This window comes from Sturnira hondurensis, unplaced genomic scaffold (genome assembly GCF_014824575.4).
Source record: "Sturnira hondurensis isolate 20B ecotype Veracruz unplaced genomic scaffold, ASM1482457v3 Scaffold0016135, whole genome shotgun sequence".
NCBI classification, from domain to species: domain Eukaryota; kingdom Metazoa; phylum Chordata; class Mammalia; order Chiroptera; family Phyllostomidae; genus Sturnira; species Sturnira hondurensis.
The window spans coordinates 274,611-295,505 of NW_028088766.1; the positions used below are offsets into that span (position 1 = coordinate 274,611).

A 20,895-nucleotide genomic window follows, 5' to 3' on the forward strand; every position below is an offset into this window, starting at 1 on the left:
ATTAGAAAAGATTTTTATTTCTTTTTAGAGATATGGGAAGGGAGGAAGAAAGGCAAGATAAGAATCAAAGAGAAGGTGATACATTAAAGAAACATCAATGGGCTGACTCTGACACGCCCTCAACCAGGACCTGGCCTGCACCCACGCATGTGCCCTGACCGGGAATTGAACCAACAATGTTTTACCTTGCAGGACGATGCCCAATTAACTGAGCCATGCCAGCCAGGGCTGTAATGAAAATGTTTGGTTTTTACAATGCCACTATTAGATTTAGTGTCACATATGAGTATCACATTTCTTAGTGCTTAGTAAGTTAATTTCTCTACATTTACTGTTTCTAATTATGGTTCAACATGTCAGAAAACTTGGCCATGCCATTAGCACAAAGGAACACAAATACCTGAGATTTTATACTTATATAGATCAGTAGAGAGAAGTCATATTTAAGGGTCAAAATGGTAATAGAAATTCCATATGAAGATGATACAATTATTAATATTTCAAGGAGTTTTCCTTTTATTCATCCACCTCTAATTATATTCATGGTTTTCTCCTCTTGAATTATATAAATACATGCCTGTATTGGTCAAATCCAAGGTGTTTCATGTAGGTTATGTGGGATTGTATTAACTGTACTCTGCCTACTTTTCCAGCATCATTTGGTGTTCATCTTTTTCTGACAAAGTGCTCTAACCACACCAGCCTACTTTTGGTTCCTCAATATACCACACCTTTGCACATGTTGAATCCTCTGCCTGGAATTCTCTGCCTTTGCTCCTCAGTTGGCCAACTCTTTCTCATTCTTTAATCTCAGTTTAAATATCATCTTCTCAAAGAAACTTTTGCTCACTACTCTATGTAAAGTAAGTCTCTCCTCTTTCCAGCCTTTGTAATTCTTGAATCTCTTGCTTCATTTCTTCATAACATATCATGTGTCATTTCTTAAGAACAGTTTCACTAAATCTGTTTCCTCACTGAAACATAAACTTTATGAGAGTAGGTACCATTTCTGTCATGATCATTTTGATATTTGTATTTGGATAGTGGCTCAGTTCCTGGCATCTACAGACACGCAATAATTATTTGTTAGGTTGATGCATGTCAGCATTACTATTGTTTAGACTTTTAATATGGAAAAGCATATGAGAAAAGTTAGGGTATAGTTTAGACCTGACACTTGTGGTTGCCCCAAATTTTTTAAACATGTCCTCCATACTTAATAATTTCCTGCATTCTGAATGCTACTGTCTAGTAATATAGGATCCAAGAAGTATTTCTCAGTCATCTTTGCCACTAGGTGGCAGACACGTGACTAAACAGGACAGATTCTGAGGTGGTCAAATGAGGAAATGTGCTGGGTATGGGACGTCCATCTATTTTACAGGCACAGGAAGTAGCAGAGGCTGAATATTACTGGGACTGGAGATGTGGGAAACACTCACAAGATGAAGAAATGTGGTCCTAGCATTGTGCATGGAAGCTCAGTTTAGAGATTTCTTATACACCTTAATTAATATTTTGATGAAAACAGCTAAGCTGTACTGTTATGTGCAACTTGGAACTCTCACCTATACACAAAACCCAATGGATTTCATTAATATAAAACAAACTCCTTAAAGGGTTAATTTAACTTATCTTGACTACTCTTCAATATCTAAGAAAAATTCCATATAATATATACTTAGTACTTAAGAATCTAACTTAATGAGAAATGTAAATTAGCATGCTCCACATGCCTGGAACATGTGGCTCAAAATATTCTACTGTAACAGGTGTCTGTGGCTTTTAAGCTTACAAATGAAAATGAATGAAAAATAAAGAGAAAATCATCTATGATAACACTAACAATCTGCTAAGTGCCCGACATTCCACCTTTTTCCATTTAGTAGATAAACTTTTAATTCGTTTTTTTGAAGTAGAATTGACATATATAATTGTGAGAACCCTTCTACAATACTGCACCTTTTCATCCAAGGCCTTGTGGTGCTCAAATTTTTTATTTATTTATTTTATTTATTTTTTTCTGAGAGCTACACTTTAGTCTAAATTTTAATGTTCTTTTTTTTTTAGATTTTATTTATTTATCTTTAGAGGGGAAGGGAAGGAGGGAAGGAGAGAAGTATCAATGTATGGTTGCCTCTCGTGAGTCCCCTGCTGGGAACTGGCCTGCAACCCAGGCATGTGCCCTGACTGTGAATCGAACCGCAATCGTGTGATTCGCAGGCCCACGCTCAATCCACTGAGCTATGCCAGCCAGGGCTTTAGTCTAAATATTAATAAAGCCTGCAGAGGTACACTCAAAAAATTGCAAGGAATTTATGAGTGGCGACTAGTTTTATGTTGGAATTCCCTTGAAATGATACCATCAATATATGTACACAAAGAAACATACACTATACAGGCATACAGACATATGGCATCACTGGAAATTCTTTAACTAAATTTCTTTTTACAAATAATCTTTTTTAAAAGTACATTGTATTGATTATGCTATTACAGTTATCTTATTTTTTCTCCCCTTTTTCTCCCTGCCCTGTAACCCCCTTCACCAGCATTCCCCTCCCCTTAGTTCATGTCCATGGGTCATACATATAAGTTCTTTGGCTTCTCCATTTTCTATACTAGCCTTAACCTCCCCCTGTCTATTTTATGCCTGCCAATGATACTTCTTAATCCCTGTACCTTTCCCCCCATTCTCTCCCTCCCCTTCCCAATGATAACCCTTCATGAGATCTCCATTTCTGTGATTCTATTCCATTCTAATTGTTTGCTTAGTTTGTTTTTGTTTAGGTTTAGTTGTTGATAGTTGTGAGTATGCTATCATTTTACTGTTCATATTTTTCATCTTCTTTTTCTTAGATAATTCCCTTTAACATTTTATATAATAAGGACTGGTGATAATGAACTCTAACTTGACCTTAACTGGGAAGCATTTTATCTGCCCTTACATTCTAAATGATAGCTTTGATGGACAGAGTAATCCTCCACATAGGTCTTTGCCTTTCATAACTTTGAATACTTCCCTCCAGCTTCTTCTAACCTAAGAAATTTCTTTTGAGAAATCAGCTGATAGTCTTTTGGGAACTCCTTTGTAGGTACCTTTCTGTTCCTCCTTTTCTGTTGCTGCTTTTAAGATTCACTCTTTATTTTTAATCTTGGGCAATGTAATTATGATGTGCCTTGGTGTGTGTTTTCTTGGGTCCAACTTCTTTGGGACTCTCTGAGCTTCCTGGACTTCCTGGAAGTCTATCTCCTTTGCCAGACTGGGGAAGTTCTTCTTTATTGTTTGTTCAAATAAGTTTTCCACTTGTTACTCTCCCTCTTCTTTTTCTGGTACCCCTGTGATTCAGATGTGGAACATTTAAAGTTGTCCCTGAGGTCCCTAAGCTTCTCCTAATTTGTTTTAATTCTTGGTTCTTCATTCTGTTCTGGTTGAATGTTTATTTCTTCCTTGTGGTCCAAACTATTGATTCGAGTGCCAGTTTCCTTCCTTTTACTGTCAGTTCCCTGTGTATTTTTATTTCACTTTTCATAACCTTCCCTTCTTCCTCTATTTTGTGACTATACTCTACCATTTCTGTGAGCATCTTGATTACCAGTGTTTTGAACTCTGCATCTGAGAGGTTGGCTATCTCTTTGTTGCTTAGTTCTTTTTCTGGAGCTTTGATCTGTTCTTTCATTTTGGCCATTTTTTTTGTCTCAGCATGCCTGTTAGGTGGTAAGGGGTGGAGCCTTAGGTGTTGACCAGGGTGAGGCAACCTACCTCACTGTGTTGTGATGCTGTATTTGGGGGAGGGGTCAAAGAGGGAACAAAGCCTCTTGCTCAGCTCTGGGCAACTTTCAGTCACCTCCTCCACTCACAAGCAATTTGGGCCTTCCAGGTGCTGATTCCCACATGGGTGGGTTTGTGTACGTTCTAGGACACTTTGAGTCTCTTTAATGAACTCTCCAGTGAGGCTGGGAGTTTCTCCTGCCACCTCAACCCCCACAGGTTTTTTTCAGTCAGAGATTTGAGGCTTTATTTCTCCGCACTGGAACCCTGGGTTCTGCAGTCTGTATCACTCCCCAGTTGTTCCTCCTGATTTATTCGCACACAAATGTGGGACCACCCAATCCTCCAGCCTCTACCTCGCCCTCCTTGGTCCACCAGCTGCCGCCTAGCCACTTGTCCTTTTTGCCTCTCTGCCCATCTCTGCGCTTCGTACTGGTCTTTCTGAGTGTTTCTTCTTTAATTTCTTGGTTGTCAGACTTCCACACTGCTCAATTTTCTGTCAGTTCTGGTTGTTTTTTTCTTTTTAAATTTGTTGTTGTCCTTCCTTTGGTTGTGTGAGGAGGCAAAGTGTGTCTATTTATGCTGCCATCTTGGCTGGTTGAACAAAATTTCTAAAACTAATCAGAGAAGCCAAAGAACTTATACATACAACCCATGGACGTGATCTAAAATGGAGAGGATTTCTGGAGGGCTGCAAGGTGCAGAGCAGAGCAGGGAGAAAGGGGAGAAAAAAGTGGGAAAACTGTAATAGCATAATCAATAAAACATACTTTAAAAATTTACATCTTCCTATTAAATCTGAATTTGACATAACCTTGTGCAGTTATTTTGAATCACAAATGGTGTTAAAGCAGAAATACATTCTTCCCAATAGGCCAATTTGGCTTCTATAATCTAGTCATATAACTTAATATTAACATCTGGAAAAATAACAAAACTTCAAACTAGTTCCTTTCATGCTCAGACCACTCAACATGCTTTAATCTTAAGTACTGTTTACAGTCCCCTGTGTTTCTTAGGTACATGTTTGAGTCCTACATTGAAGTCTCAATGCTTTGGGGAGGGCATATGTCCTGTCTTATTCACTAGTGTATTTATTTTACACCATTATAGTCCATTCACAAATATGTATACATGCATCCATGTATGTGCACACATGTATCTTTACCTGGTTTTCACTGCTAGGGTCTTCTTTATTCCCCTCAATTGGATTGTATTCTCTACACATTGAGGAAATGTATTTGGAGGAAGTTTATTAACTTATGTCAACAGGTTGGTTGTCAAGAATGAGAAGCTTTTCTTTAGTAATGGCAAGTGTCTTTGAACATTTATATAATTCCTTTAGATCAAAATAAAAGTAAGGGTATTGTAAAATAGGTTTTGAATTAAGTCTATTAAAGACTTAATAGACTTAAATTAATTCAAATTAATTGAATTAACAACAATTAAGTCTTTAAGTTTGTGACCCATAGATAAAATTACAGCTATATTGTTTCTTACTGACTCTTGAAATCATAACTTCGTTTTCAAAGTTATGCAATAGTTACATTCTTAAACATTGTAAGTAATATAACCATCTTTTGATCTTCAGCCACACAAAAAATTGACACAGTTCCAAAACAACAACAAAAATGTTCTACTCTGATATTAAAAGATAGTAACTATGTTAACATTTTTGGTTTTCCTTCACTTTTTCATTAATTCAAATAATTCTGAAAAATAAAAATTTGCTAAATTTTAGTAATCAATTTGAATAAGTTGAAATAATAGCTGGAATAAGTTATTTTCTGTAAATACAACTTGTCTAAGTATGATCGGAGAAGTTTTAGGAATAACAAATTTTGTTTAATCACTTTTTCTATATTTTATTATGTAGAAATATTAAATAATAGATCTTGTTTAAATGTTTATGTAAATACCCACTATGACTTTTGTACAATCAAGAATAACATTAAGATTATTTTATTTGGATGTCCTCAATTTAATTACTCGGAGCAGCTGGATTTAAGAGCAACTGTAGTGATTTCTTTGATTCACTCATATTTCTTTTTCATTCACTCACGTTTCAGGGCAGGGAATCAGGTGTTTCTTTAGTGACAAAGTGACAAATGGCCGCAACTTTCATCTTGGTCATCACGATAAATACCTAGTACATTATTTTCCACATAACTGATACAAAAATAAATTACTGAATAGATTAGGAATCACTAAAAAGAAAAAGAAAAACCTTGCTCTTCCCTAAACACAACTGCTTCTATCACGTATGATTCATGAATGACATGGGAAATAGGAATGTGGTTTCTTAAATACACAGCTTGTGGTCAGGCTAAGCAGTACATACGCCCCGGTGTGTCACTTACAAGTCATGCAGCCTGAGGCAAGTTACCGTATTTTTCAGACTATAAGATACACCCCCAATTTTGGGAGGAAAAGGGTGTGCATCTTATATTCCAAATGTAGCTTTACATTGGTGAAATATAATGTTATTCATGTTATTAAATGTTTACCATTTTTTGCTTCAATTTTTTTTCTATTTTCTTCTTCTAAAAGTTAAGTGCATTTTATGGTCTGAAAAATATGGTACTTACTATGTTAGTTTTCCCATCAGTGAAATAGGGAAAGTGGGATTATCATAAGAATAAACTGAGTTAAACATGTGAATGACTTAAAAAACACTCTGCATGTAATTAATTTAGCTATTATGTAATTATCATTATTATTACTTGACATATTAAATAAACTCTATTCAATCAACTCCATTTGCAACTTCTGCTTTCTATTTGGAAGAAAGATATAATTAATTCATATATCAAATAGGAGAGCCCTTTCTAATCTATTGTTTTTGATGACATTCAAAATTAACACATAACCATATCTACTTGCAAGTTCTCTTTGTGGACTGTTTGTGTGTGTGTGTGTTATTTCAATCCATATGTTTACTATTCAAGGCAGACAGAGAAGAGTCACAATTTATGAGAACCCTGGAAATTAAAACACGCAATTCTGCTTTAAACTTTCTCACAATCTAACACCAATCAAATATTCTGTAGGTGTGAGAAGAAAATACTAGCTTGTTGTTTTCTCTCCATGACCAAAAAGTAGGTGTTTATGGCAAGAAGAAAAAGACAACATGTAGAAGAAAAAATTATTTAAAATGTATAAAACTGTTGTATTTAGGAACATTTAATAGGAAATTATGGGGAAGAGAGAATATGTGTCTAATTTTTTAGCTCTGGATATTTTTGGGGGGGTGGTGAAGGAGATGAGAGATGGCTATATAAGTTAGGTAGTTGTTATATAATCGATACTCTGGGAAAAAAGTTCCATAAATTTTTTTGATATAATCACAACAAAAATCCTTCATGTAACTTCTTTTGAAGAAGGTAGAAAAATGGTTTCTAGGTGGGATATGGGCAAAAAACGTAAAGAGGATGAAGAAGTACAAATTATCAATTATAAAAATAGTCACAGGGCTGTAAAGTAGCATAGCATAGGGCATATAGTCACTAGTATTGTAACAACCATGAATGGCGGCACATGAGCACTACACAGTCAGTGGTGCTGACTTCATAAGGTACATAAATATCTAATCACTGTTTTGTACACCTGAAATTAACACATTATTGTATGTCAATAATAATGTTAAAATAAATTCAAAAAGAAAAATATATTTTACAGGTTTATTCATGCTTTCAAAGGAACTATTATGATGTTTAAAACCAATTTCTGTTATCCTAATAGAACTAAATATTTGTATTTTGTTCACTTTGATGCCTGAACAGGTATTTTAATATAGCTTGCCTTAGTTCTTTTATTACCTGAGGTTCCTTTGCAGGTGCAATAGCTGCATGTACTTTTGCCTCTCTCGGAATGTAATCTCATGAAAAAAACTGTGTGGATGCTGTCCCCAAATCTCCTAGTTCTCTGAAATTAGTCACAATCAAGAAAAAATGGCACACTCTCTACTGCACTGGTCTGCACTTAGGAAATATCTCCTCTAAGCTGTAGCAAATCTTGGAGTTGTTTTCATGGATGTATAACTTGAATAATTAGGCTTAGAGCTAAGGGTCTTGGCTCTGGAGTTATTCTGCCCTTGTTTCAAATCCTTCCCCTGCTATTTATTATGGCAGGACTTTGGGCAAGTTATCCGCCCTTTTCTGAGCTCAGCTGCCCATCTGTAAAATGGGGATGATTATAACATTTCCCACAAAGGGCTGTGGAAGGGAGTAAGAGGACTGTAGAAAGAAAGGCTGTGTAAAGCAGAAATACACGGCTAGTAAAAGTTTTTGTGCATTTTAAATATGCGGAATACTTGAAAGCTACCTGGAGGTTTGCATCCCCTTCCATTTTCAGATTCCCACTCACACTTTTATATTTGGCATATTGTACTACATCAGGGAATGTAGCCAAATGTGTTAAATGTGTTATTCTGACCCTTGAAATGGGTCAGAATAAATATCACGGCAGAAATAAACTTTAAATTTGGTTTTTAAAAAAAGTATACTTAAAAAATCAAGGGTGAGAAAACAGATAGAGGAAGAAAGAAACACAAAAATTAATCTGACTACTCTTTGACAGGATCCAATAACATGAACTAAAGATGGCCCGCTATGTCCTGTTTGAGGCAGTCCGCAAAGACGGGCTCAATGAAAACCCATTCCTGTGCCCACACCCAATGAATTCTCTTTACCGTGAAATAAGTCCCTGATGAATAAGGACACAGACGGGGTTGGATCATGTAGTCATTGTTTAAGTGATGGCAGCTCTCCTTAGAAGCACAAGCTCTGTGTTGGTGAAGCCATCCTTTGTACATCGCTCTCAAAGACCAAGCATAAAATGAATGAATATATTCATTCTACATTATTTTCTCAGCATGCATTTATTAGAGCTCTAACATTTAAAATATTTTTTACCTACTTCATGTAAAATTGAACTCTATCCACCCAAAAGTGGTTTTTCTCTATGTTCTTTAGTACATAAACTGCTCTCATTTATGGGTACTATGGCAATTTATATACTTTATGAAATTTAGTGAGTTCATAACTAAAAATACAGCATCATTGATCAAATTCTAAACTTTAATGTTAAATGTCATGAGATTGAAACAACACATAGGTTTCCAAGGGCAGCATATAGTAAATTCCATCAGTTTCATAAAATCAGAATTGTCTCCATGACAATCTTCTGAAATAGAAAAAATACAACTCCTTTACCTAGGAGATTTCTGTTCCAATGGTTTTACATTTTAAAGCTTAAAATTTTTTTCTTTTAAAGATTTTATTTATTTATCTTTAGAGGGGAAGGGAAGGAGAGAGGGAGAGAAATGTCAATGTATGGTTGCTTCTTGTGGGACCCCAGCTAGGAAGTAGCCTGCAACCCAGGCATCTGACCTGACTGGGAATCGAACCGTGATCCCTTGGTTCGCAAGCCTGCACTCAATCCACTGAGCTACACCAGTCAGAGCCACTTAAAAAATTTTTAAATAAATACTTTTCTGGCAGAGGGGAGCACCAATGGCATGACACTCCCTCCTAATGCCTCATAACTAAAACTCGGGTCCTCTCTCAAACCTCTCCCATGACCCATCTCCAGACGTTGGGTATAGGTCTCCTACTCCAGTACAACTATTTGAAAGTTTGACATTCTGTATCGATATCTAGCCTTTCCTTTTAAGGCTGAAAGGAATAAGAACATTTTCTAAGGCAACATCGTGATTTTGTAGCTAAGACTATAATTTAGGATCTCTGTCTTCTTGTTTTGAGTTTTGTAGTATATTGTCCTTTAGTTTAAGCAACAGACTCTAAGTGATGTCTACTTGTAAAGTCTTTCTGAAGTTTTTAAATGCTTATTTTTATTCATATATAAGAGATAAGGCACTGAACCATATATGGAATCAATTTCAAGCAGAGGTAGTTTTATACTTACTCTTGTGTTGTTTCTTTCAGCTTTAAGTTCAGAAATTTCTTCTTCCTTTTCTAGAAGTTGTTCCCTACAGGCATTTAACTCTTTTGTCAGTGCAGCAAATTCCTGAAGGGGAATAAAAATATTTGAAGACACACTTTAGATATAAAAAATGTATTCCATCCAGCAGAAATTTAAAACAATTAAAAGCTAAATGTAAATGCAAAGAATGAAAAACATGACTCAATTGCCTGGCAATATATATATATATCTGTTATTAAATTAACTTGATTCATATTCAAAAAATGCTAATCTATAATATTTAACATATACATTTTATTATAATATGCTGTTTAGATGGATAAAAATATTTCAAAATGTATCAGATATATTATACTAAACATTAGTGTAATAATATAGAATAATTTGAATTTGTCTAATTGTGTTAACTATTCAACAAATATTATACTTTTATTTCTATAGAGCAATGTCCTGACTATATATATACATATATGTACTAGATTATTAAACAAACAAACAATAAATAAATACCAACAACTCCAATAAAAAATACCTTACTGAAAATGCTACTTAGATGAAGAATTTCATTTATTTGTAAAGTACATGAGGAGAATGTACCTCTTACAAAAATAATAAATGGACATAAGACTTGGTAACTGTCAGGATGGGCTGGGTAGGACAAAATGGTGGCTGGACTACAACCCAAAATGGTGGCTGAACTCTGACCTGAGAAAGACGGCTGATGTCAAACCAGAAAGCCGAAAGGGCGGACTTTGCCAAAACAGATATCTGCATAGCAACCTGAGCCCGAGGAAAGCCACCAATGATATATTGCTGCCCTGTTCAAAGGGGACCAATCCCCAGCTCCCACAAAGAGAGCCAACCAAAATAAAACCCCGCCATATTCCCTGCTTAGGCGCGACTTCTCTGGCCTCACTTTTCAGACCAGAGAACCTCGCCCGGACACGCAAACCCCAATAAAGCTCTATACTGCCTAACTTTGTGGCTAACTGGCATTTCTTCCTCAGTGGAGCCTGAGAAAACCTTTCAGTAACATTATTCAATTGTCTTTTAATTTATGCATAGCTTTTGTTCTGAAATGTAAACTTCATGTGAAATGGAACTTTGTCTGACTTCATTACTATACTCTCAATTTCTAAGATATAATGAGTTTTCAATTAGTACTTATTTTCAACCAATATAAACAAATCATATTGTTATAAAAAACTGGAAGTTTTGGAGTATTCTTCCATGTGAGAAATGACACTTTGGGGGAATCTTCAATGGCTTTCCTTCTGCAGATGGGGTCAGATGTTACAGGATGGCGCAAAAGCAGCTTTACAGTTGTGAGTACAAAAACACAGTTTTTTCTTGTCTTACTGATTCATTATTGTGTTCTTTTCCAAACAACTCCACATCTACTTTTTCCCCACTGTGTGTACGATATGGGTAATTTTTACCACTAGGCAGAGTTTAGAAACAATAAAAAAATTCCTTTAAAAGGAGATCAAGAAACCCAATTTGAATATTCTGCGACTTTCATAAGCAAATACTATCTTAAAATAGTTTTGAAAAATAATAAACAGATCCATATTATCATTAAATCATTTAGTGTGGTCCTTAGTAATAAAACTGATGCTTATCCAATATTTAAGTATTTGAGAAAACTCAACTGTAGACTGAGAAGCCACTGTCAGAAAATAAAAAATAAAAAAACCCAAAATGCAGGGACAGGTTTGGTTAACCTAACCTCCACAATGGCAAACTTAGTATAAAGTAAATGAATATGATGATTATTCAAGGCTGGGAAAAGTTGAGGCTTTATATTTTTGTTGGCTTCAAACCACTTATTTTGCTGAATTTCTCTGAGTGGCTTCAGCCCAAATGAGTACTTCAAAGGCCTCGGAATAGACTTAGAGCTTAGAATCCTGATGACAGAGCCCATTGCTGGCAACAGAGATAAGGGTTTTATTCCTTAATCACTGCCAGCTTCAATGCTATTGATATTCCCTGATATATTATTTAAGTTTAGCGTGGAAATAAACAAATAGAAAACAATAAACATTTCCATAAAAATGAAGCCTTGGATAAACCACATAGTTTTGATAAAGAAAAAGAGGAAATTGACAAAGATTTTATATTGTGTGTTATTAACCTAGTCACTAATATATAAACCAATACTTATGAATATTATAAGCTGAAACAAATATGTATACTTAACATACCAATTTTAAGAAACATAGATCTGGATTGACCTTTATGGATATTTAGCTTGCTATGGACAGAAAGATAAAAAATCAAAAAGAATTGGATATTTCCTGGTGGTGAAATAGTGTGATTTTTTTTTTTTTGCTTTCTCCTATGTATTTCTATGATCAAACTCTCTACATTAGAGAAAAATGCTTTTATGCACAGATAATAAGAGAAAATGTAACTCTGTAAGTGCAACTAGGTATTCAAAACTGAGTGATGTTGTGTCCATGTAGATTGATCCATTGTAGAAATGAACCGCTTGACAGAAATTAGTCAAGATCCTACCAGGGCCAAGTGACCTGGCATGTTTTATTTACTATTATGGCACTGATTATGAGCAAGCTATTCAGTGACTCTATGTATTAAAATTAAACTTATACTTACTGACTTCTTACAAATTTCAGGCATTACTTGCACATTCATTATCTCATCTTGCTATCTATATAACCATGAGGGAGACTCACTCCCATTTTATGGGGAGCAAACTGAATTAGTCAGAATTAAGTCTAAGTTCCCAAGCAAGCCACAGAGTGAGTTAGGCTGTGAACATGGTTCTCCAGACTGTCTGTCTACAGCTTTTCCTCTGTACCATCTCGACCTTAATTGTTGATCAGGTTTATATGATTTGGGTTTAGAGTGCATTTAGCAAGACTCTTCTTTTATTATGTGAAGAACTAGAAAGCATTACTTACAGTTACCCTGCACAATCTTTCTTAATTAGTCCAAAACCAGGGCGGGGAACTAGGGGGCCCAGCGCAGGGCCTTTCACGCTGAGCAACAAGTATTAGACAAGCACATGCGGCCTCTCTGGGACCGCAAAGACACAGACCCCTCACACAGTTACATGTCCAGTTATTTTACACTTTTCCTCTGACATCTCTCCCTTCTGCACCTACTTTTCCAATCTTACTGTAAACAACAGAGTTTTATGTCATCTTTCAAGAGATAGTAACAGCAAATATAATTAACATTGATTGAGCCCTTATAATATGCCAGGCTCTCTGTGAAGCAATTTATATTATCTAATTAATCCTAATAAAACCCTGAAAAACACAACACCTCACATAAAAAAAAAACAAACTACTATATACTCTTACCATATAATCCAGCAATCTCACTCATTGGTGTTTGCCCCAAAGAGTTGAGAAATATTTACACAAAAACCTTCACATGGGTGTTTATCGCATATTTACTCATAATTGCCCAAACTTGGAAGCAACCAAGGTGTCCTTCACTAGGTGAACAAATAAATAAACCGTGCTATATCTGTAACAGGGTGCAGCCAAAGCGGGGCCCCAAATGGGGATTTGTAATGGGGTCCAGAACTCAGAGTGTCCAGGAAATATTAGAATATATATATATATATATATATATATATATATATGATGCCCTCACCCCCACCAGTCTGAGCTGGGGGATGGGAAACATGCAGCAGGGCCATTGGGAGTTGTTTTACATAGCAACAGCTTTGCAGCTAACCTCTGGCGTGGTCATTTAACATACCTATAGCCTTTAACTGGTTTCATAGATATGTTAAATAGCTGTGGCCATGCTTTGAGCCAGGGGGATGGGGGTGACTTCAGCCCAGGATGTAACTGGGAAGCAACTCTCCCTGAGTACAGCTCCTGCATGAGAGCTTAAAGATGACTGACTCCACGCCATGGGGCCATCCCTGCCTGGACTTACTATGGCAGCCCAATAAAGCTGAAGAATACAGGAATGGTAGCAGGTATAACTGATTGTGGGAGGAGTCAGAAATGGGGCTGCAGAGGAAGGTCCACACAGGGATTTAAACCAAGGTGCAGCAGCTGTACCAGGAGAGGACCACACAGCTTTGGTAGAGTTGGTTGGGACCACGTGGCTTGGGCGAGAGTAGGACCATGAGGCTTTGGGATGCTCCCTTTTGCCACGTGACTTAGCAGGAGAGACTGCCTGGAAGAAAAGGGGTGAAAGGACTCTTGCTGGTGGGCTATGAGAAGGTGCCACATGGCTTTAGATTAACTTCAGATCATGGCGGCAATGGTTCCAGAAGCCTGAATCTTGGACTTCCATTTGTTTTCCTGAGATCCAGTACCCAGGCTGGGCAAAGGGGAGAAGGAAGGACTGTGCATTTGTGGGTATTCTAAAGGATTTTAGTATTTAATGAAGATATTAAGTCATCGCTCTAAGTCTGTATAACTTTTAAATAAATAATTCCTTTCCTTTTTACCAATCTCTGGCATTGAGAGACATCTTTCCTCTGCCAGTGGGCAGAGTGAACCTAGTACAGGGGAGGAACCCCCAGAGAAAAGGGGGGTCATTTTGGTAATAGTATATCATACACCACCCCTCGGGTCTGTTCTGTAACATATCCACTGAAAAGAAGATTATTCAGTGCTGAAAAAAAGTGAGCTATCCAGCCAGGAAAGAGACATGGAAGAACCTTAAATGCATATTGCTAAGTGAAAGCAACCACACTGAAAAAAGCCTATATTCTGTATGATTCCAATGACATGAAATTCTGGGGAAAAAAATAGAACCAAATAAAGATAGCAAAAAGATCAATGGTTGTCAGGAGTGCTGTGGGGGGTCGAGGGATAAGAGGACGGATCACAGAAGATTTTAGGACAGAGGAATACTCTGTATGATATCATGACACATAGAGTCTTATACATTTTTAAAATAGACAGAATGTACAACACCAAGAGTGAACCATGCTGTAAACTATGGACTTTGGGTGATGATGTCTCAATGTAGATTCATCAACTATTAGAAATGTACCACTCCATTGGGGGATGATTTTAATGAGGGAGGCTATGCATGTGTGGTTACAGGGTACCTCCATCTAAAAGGCTCTGTACCTGCCTTTCACTTTTGTTGTGAACTTAAAACTGCTCTAAGAATATACATCTTATTTTTTTAATCTCAGAAGTTATTTCCCCAAAGTTTGGCACAATCGATGGTACAGTGGCCCTGAGCTTAGCATTTTGTATGAGTTACTTAATATCTTTCTTACTTTGAAGATAAGGATACTGAAGCTTAGCATGGATGAATAAATCGCTCAAGGTCACACAGTTACAAATAATCCACTGTATTCCAAAACTCTTTAATTCCTAAAATACTGTCTCCTTCTTGCTGAAAATGAAAAATCATCAAATTCCTTAACTGCACAAATTATATAAATTTATCATTCCTCTAACTACCCACCCACCCATACAATATTTATGAAGCGCCTACTACATACCAGAGCCTTGCTAGGTGCTGAAGATATAGAGATAACTTAGATATGATTGTTGCACTTGACCCTAAAGAGCTTTCTAATTCACATTTGAGACACATTAGGGATTTCCATCACCAACAAGCACTCAAAATTCATCACCAAAGTACTGCACCGAGAGCAACATTATATGTTTAAAAAACACTGTACATATACTGACCCTTTAAAACTCCTTTTTAAAAGGTGTATCTTCTGCCCTGGCTGGTGTAGCTCAGTGGATTGAGCACGGGCCTGCGAACCAGAGAATCGCGGTTCGATTCCCAGTCAGGGCACATGCCTGGGTTGCAGGCTGGTTCCCTGCAGGCCAACTCCCAGCAGGGGACGCACAAAAGGCAACCATACATTGATGTTTCTCTCCTTCCCCTCTAAAGATAAATAAATAAATAAAATCTTAAAGAAAAACAAAACTGCTTTAAAAAAAAAAAAAAGGTGTATCTTCTGCATCTACCAGAGATTTTTCTTCCTGTTTCTATTTCCCCCTTTCCATTTTTTTCATCTCCTGATTTCATTTTCTTTCACATATTATTTCCTATACCTAGAATACTTTTACCCATCATCCATTTTGCCTAATTTATTCTTAAAGCACCAGCATAGCTTGTTAATGCTCTATAATCCTGTTCAAAATCTAGTAATGCACTCATGGTATTGTTTTTATTTAAACTGAGTTATGTGTTCATCTCCTCCAAGTAAACATTATAATTCTTTAAGGCAAGGTTGCTGCCTCATTTATTTTTATATCCTCAGGACTTTACATAGTTCCTGACAAATTATATACACTCAACAAAGCTTTGTTGTAACAGTTAGTGAATGGTTTACTTTCCCTAAACTTTTTTACTTTAATGCCAAAGCAATTTTTAAAAGATACAATTAAGTAGAGTTATTGTTTTTCTGAGTGACATTATTAAAATTTGCTCAATATATAAAATGTCTGATATTCATTTTATTTTGTAGTTGTTACTTTGGCTTATATCTGAAATATTCTATGCTATATTCTATACAACAATGACATTCCTATCTGCTAGGTTTTATTTGCATGTATATAAAGTGATATTATTGCTCCTAATACCTTGTGAATTTGGATTTATCATTTGTTTGTTGGATATATTATATTGATCTTATTATTTTTTAAAGTAAAAATACATATTTGACCCCTATGTTATTTCTCTAGTCTTTTTTCCCGCAAAATATAATCTATAGAACAGTATTTCCACAGGATACCCAGAAAAAAATTCAGAGTCAAATGGATTTGGAAAATAATATTTGCTAACTTTTACTCTTGTATATTTACTACAGGTATCAGAATATAAGAGAATATGAGTAAAGTTGGTTTTGTTGTCAAGAATTGGGAACAACCGAATTTCCATCTGCAATAAAATAGTTGAATTAAATGTACTAAGTACGCATAAGGAACACTGTACCAAGGCAACATAAGTAGCGTAGATCTTTATGTAGCAGCATCAAAAGATTTCAAAAATATAACTTATAGTAAAAATGGTATGAAACATAAAACAGTGTATACAGCACAGAGTACTGTAAGAAGCTGAAAACAGGGCAGGACAAATGGTAGAAGAAAACCTCATTTGTACCTCACCACGTCCGAATTCAAAGGAGCTGGGTTTGCTTTGACTCACTGAGACAGGAGTCGTAGATCAGTCACCAACAACAAATTATACTCAGTAACATTTTGGGCTAATCATGTCGTTCCCCAACCATAGTCTGCCAAAATTCTTACTTTGCCCAAGGACCAAAATTACTTTCCCTACTCTGTATTTTTTACTTGGAATTTTAAAGAGCGGTCAGAACACACAGTACCCACAGACCAAAGGGAATGTCCTGTTCTTTCTCAACAAGCACTTGTGCACACCACACACACATTCATATGAGCAATCCCTGTGTATTGGGCACTACCGTAAATGCAAGGGAGCTGGCAGTGAAAAAAGCAAGTTAAAGTCCCTGAACTCAGTAAGTTCTTAGTAAGTGGTAAATGTGCTCAGGCATTCACCACTCAAAGTTGTTACTCAGGGGTGGATCATTTTAGCCACACCAACCCCCTCAATTCTAACTCAACTCATGTTGCAGAGCACTCTTTCCTTAAAAAATAGAGCAAAATAAAATGGCTATTTTCCAACAGTCATCTAATTGTCTTATGCTCCTAATTATACATTACAAGTCTCTTAAATTATGTGAAATCTAACGTTGCTCAATTTCAGCTACATTGTTAGTATTACTGCCTTTCTCCCCTGCTCACCGCGTCCCCTTCTTAAGGTGTTGTTTATTGGGCATTTTTTATAGGCCAGGGATGTTGGGAGAAACTTTACATCAGTTACATGATGTAGTCCTCATGGCATCCTTATTCTTCACAGTGCAGAGATGAGAAAACTCAGATAAAAGGGTTTAACTGTAACAAGGATCATGCTAGTTCTTGGCAATGTCAGGGCTGGTGTCAACATTGCTCAGGCTTTTCAAGCTCTTCCTAGGACACAGGTAATCTTCCTCTTTATCGCTGCGGTGGTTTCAGTTCTGCACGCTAAGTGTGAACTAAGTGTGAATCCAGGCTAAGGTGAACTTGAGTAATTAAAGTGGCTAAGCTACTAATATTCCAAATAACAGCCTTTAGGTCAGTGGGTTATTCTCAGTGGTTTACATAAACATCCTTTTGTCTTGGTCCCCACGTGTCATTCCCAAAGAGAAAAACAAAAGGGCAAAGTAAAGACTCACTCGGTTCCTGTGCTTACCTAGATTTTGTAGAAGTCACCTGGTCAGAAGAGTGTATAGGCTCAGAGCTTCATCTGGCCATCTTTCCTCTTCTCCTCATGCCCCTTTGTACCCAGTAAATCACCACAGCCTACCAGGCTGCCCATCTCGGCACAGATGTAGAACACTATTTTTATACATGCTTACCTTTAAGTACATTTCCTGGTATTTAATATTGAATATAGAAGAACTAAAAGGGACTGTTGATTTCCCTGACTCTTTACAGAATGGTGTGCTAACTCGAGGCTTATTTGAGGGTGGGGGCATATATTTTCTCATTAATGAAAGGTTTGAAAGGCCTTGATTTAACAGGTGAATCCACACCTCAGAAAAGCAGGTCAGGAAAAGCTGCATGACAGGAGGGAAAATCAACCTTTTAATTCCAAGTCATTGACACCAGACAGCAGCTTCCAGGGAAATCTATGCCAGTCCACTCATCATAATTACAATTCTAACACTCTTTACCTAGCAAAACAACCTGTGTTCGCTAATCCTGTGGGTCACTAAACTGCTAAACTGACAAGGCCTTGCATCTGCAGCCATACACCTGAGTGAGCCCTGGATGAAGACTCACGAGGGCAAACCAGCCTGAGAGAGAAGAGAAAAAATGAAGGGTGAGCTGGAATTCAGCTTCACTGAGCACCACCAACACCCTCACCAACCACAAAAAAGCATCTTTTAAGTTTATTCTCTAACCATCTAACATTTGTGCAAATCAAAAATAGCTCCGAGGAAAGCATATGGCATGGAAGCATGCTGACTTGACCATCCAGCACTCAAATTAGACAAAATTAACTACTTCAAAATGTTTTTGTAATGACTTCCCTGTGTTATGCCCCAAACTATATTTTGGTGTCTCCTCTTTCAAAAATTGAAAATTCTTCTACCAATTCTATTTCTAATACTCAGTAGAAAGATTTAGATTTTAAATCTATATATTTTTGGACGAAATGGCGCAAAAAATTTCCATGTATAAAATATATACATCATTCCCCATGCCACATGACATTACTTCCTAGAACAAATTAATACCAGAAGTAATACATTGAAGAGATGAAAACAAAACAATAAAAGATAATATAGATATTCCTTACATTTTATATGTATATGTATCTCAGAATATTAGTTTATAAATTCACAAGAGACTTTAGAAATTTAGTCCAGAAATCATTTAGTCTGGAAACAAATCAGCATTTATTTCACAGAAATCAAAACCCCACCATGTGTGTGTATGTAATTTGTGCTATATCATGTTATGTAATCTAACGCAGTGTTAATGACCTCTGGTCTTCTAATTGCCTCCCAGACTTGCATGAGTTCAGGGTAAACTGTCATCCAAAATTACTGTGTGACACAGCCTTGTCTCATGGTCAGCCCTGGGCTAGACAGCTCCTAGGCAGAACCGCCTGCATGGCTAATGCAATTTGACGGCCACATCTGGACTCCTAGAGTTGCACCAAAATTGTCGAATAAGGATGCTCAACTAAAAAGGAAAATGAGATTTAAAATTCATGCAAATAATATTTTGTGCCCCCTTGATTTTCTATGTATCCATATTCTAATGAGAATTGTTCTTCCCCTAAAACTGCACAGTAGAAGATTATCTTAATGCATTAGTAATGATCTGAGACATGGAAGTCTATTTAAAATCGAACACATTATGATGGCCATTTTATGGTATGTGAACATAGATATTGAGTAACTGTTGCTTTAAAATATCTGTAGTCAGGTAACTGGAATCAAAAGTCCCCCCCCAAAATACGGATGCTTGTTGAAATCAAACATGGGTGCTGCCAGGCAGCCTCAGGCTGTCTGACCACCCATTTGTGTCCCCAGCAGGCTTCACTCACTGCCCTCCCACGGAAATGTGCCCCTCTTACGTCTCAGCCCCACTCTGCTTTCCCGGCTTTAATTTGTCAATATGTGTTCAGAGAGGTACCACGTATCAGGTGCTCTTCAGCAGCAACTGTTAGAGAAGATTCGTCTTTGTTGCTGAATACTGGAGGGCAGGCAATACTATCACAAAGTTGGTAGGAACATAGTTAGAGGCAAGTTAATTTTTCAGTATCCCAAAATCAACATTGTGACTTCTGCAGGTCTCAGGTGTTTTTTTGCCTTGTGGGCCCCTTCATTAATAGGAAATATTAGAAACTTTATTTTATTACTCCACTGATAAAGAGATAAAGGTAATCTAGACTGGTTTCCATTCATTTGTTTCTTTTAACTTTAAAGCTAATTGAAACATTTCATGGTCCCCAAAAAGTAGCATGAGCCCTAAACAGCGGTTTTACTGTACCTAATTGGTAAACTGGCCTTAAACTCCGCCTACTCCAGGAAGTCACATGCACTGTGGTCCGAACAGCACCGATTTCAGGATGAAACAGAGCTGGGTTCCCATCTAATTTCAGTTGTTAAGTCCCAGTTATCTTACTGGATGGATGCAGGTAAACATTCAGTAGTCATGCTTCTTGGTATTTACCCAAAGGCATTGAAAACATATCCATAAAACACCTGTACGTGGATGTTATAGCAACTTATTCATAGTTGCCAAAATCTGGAAGTAACCAAGATGTCCTTCAATAGGTAAGTGGGTAAATAAACTGTGATACATCTATAAAATGGAATACTATTCAGTGTTAAAGGGAAATGAGCTACCAGGCCATGAGAAAACATGGAGGAACCCAAAATGCATGTCACTAAGTGAAAGAAGCTGATCTGAAAAGGCTTCACTGTATGATCTCAATTATGTTACATTCTGGAAAAGTAAAAACTATGGAGACAGTGGTTGTCAGGCCTTGAGTCAGAGGGGTTTGGGATGAATAGGTGGAATGCAGAGGATTTTTTTAAAAAGATTTTATTTATTCCCAGAGAAGAAGGAAAGGAGAAAAAGAGGAAGAGAAGCATCAAAGTGTGTTTGCCTCTCATGCACCCCCCACTG

General features: G+C 36.8%; 1 protein-coding gene across 16 annotated transcripts in view; it reads right to left on the reverse strand.

The window, feature by feature from the left end:
- Positions 1-20,895, reverse strand: part of PPFIA2 (PPFI scaffold protein A2) — a 472,168-nt gene that overhangs the window by 187,183 nt on the left and 264,090 nt on the right. For 15 of the 16 annotated variants that reach the window (XM_037065742.1, XM_037065741.1, XM_037065754.1 and 12 more), the window contains one exon: positions 9,698-9,799. In XM_037065742.1, the coding sequence (XP_036921637.1) occupies positions 9,698-9,799 (102 nt within the window). Of the gene's footprint in view, positions 1-1,962; positions 1,972-9,697; positions 9,800-20,895 lie in introns of those variants that run through there. The other variant, XM_037065751.1, reaches the window with a different exon arrangement.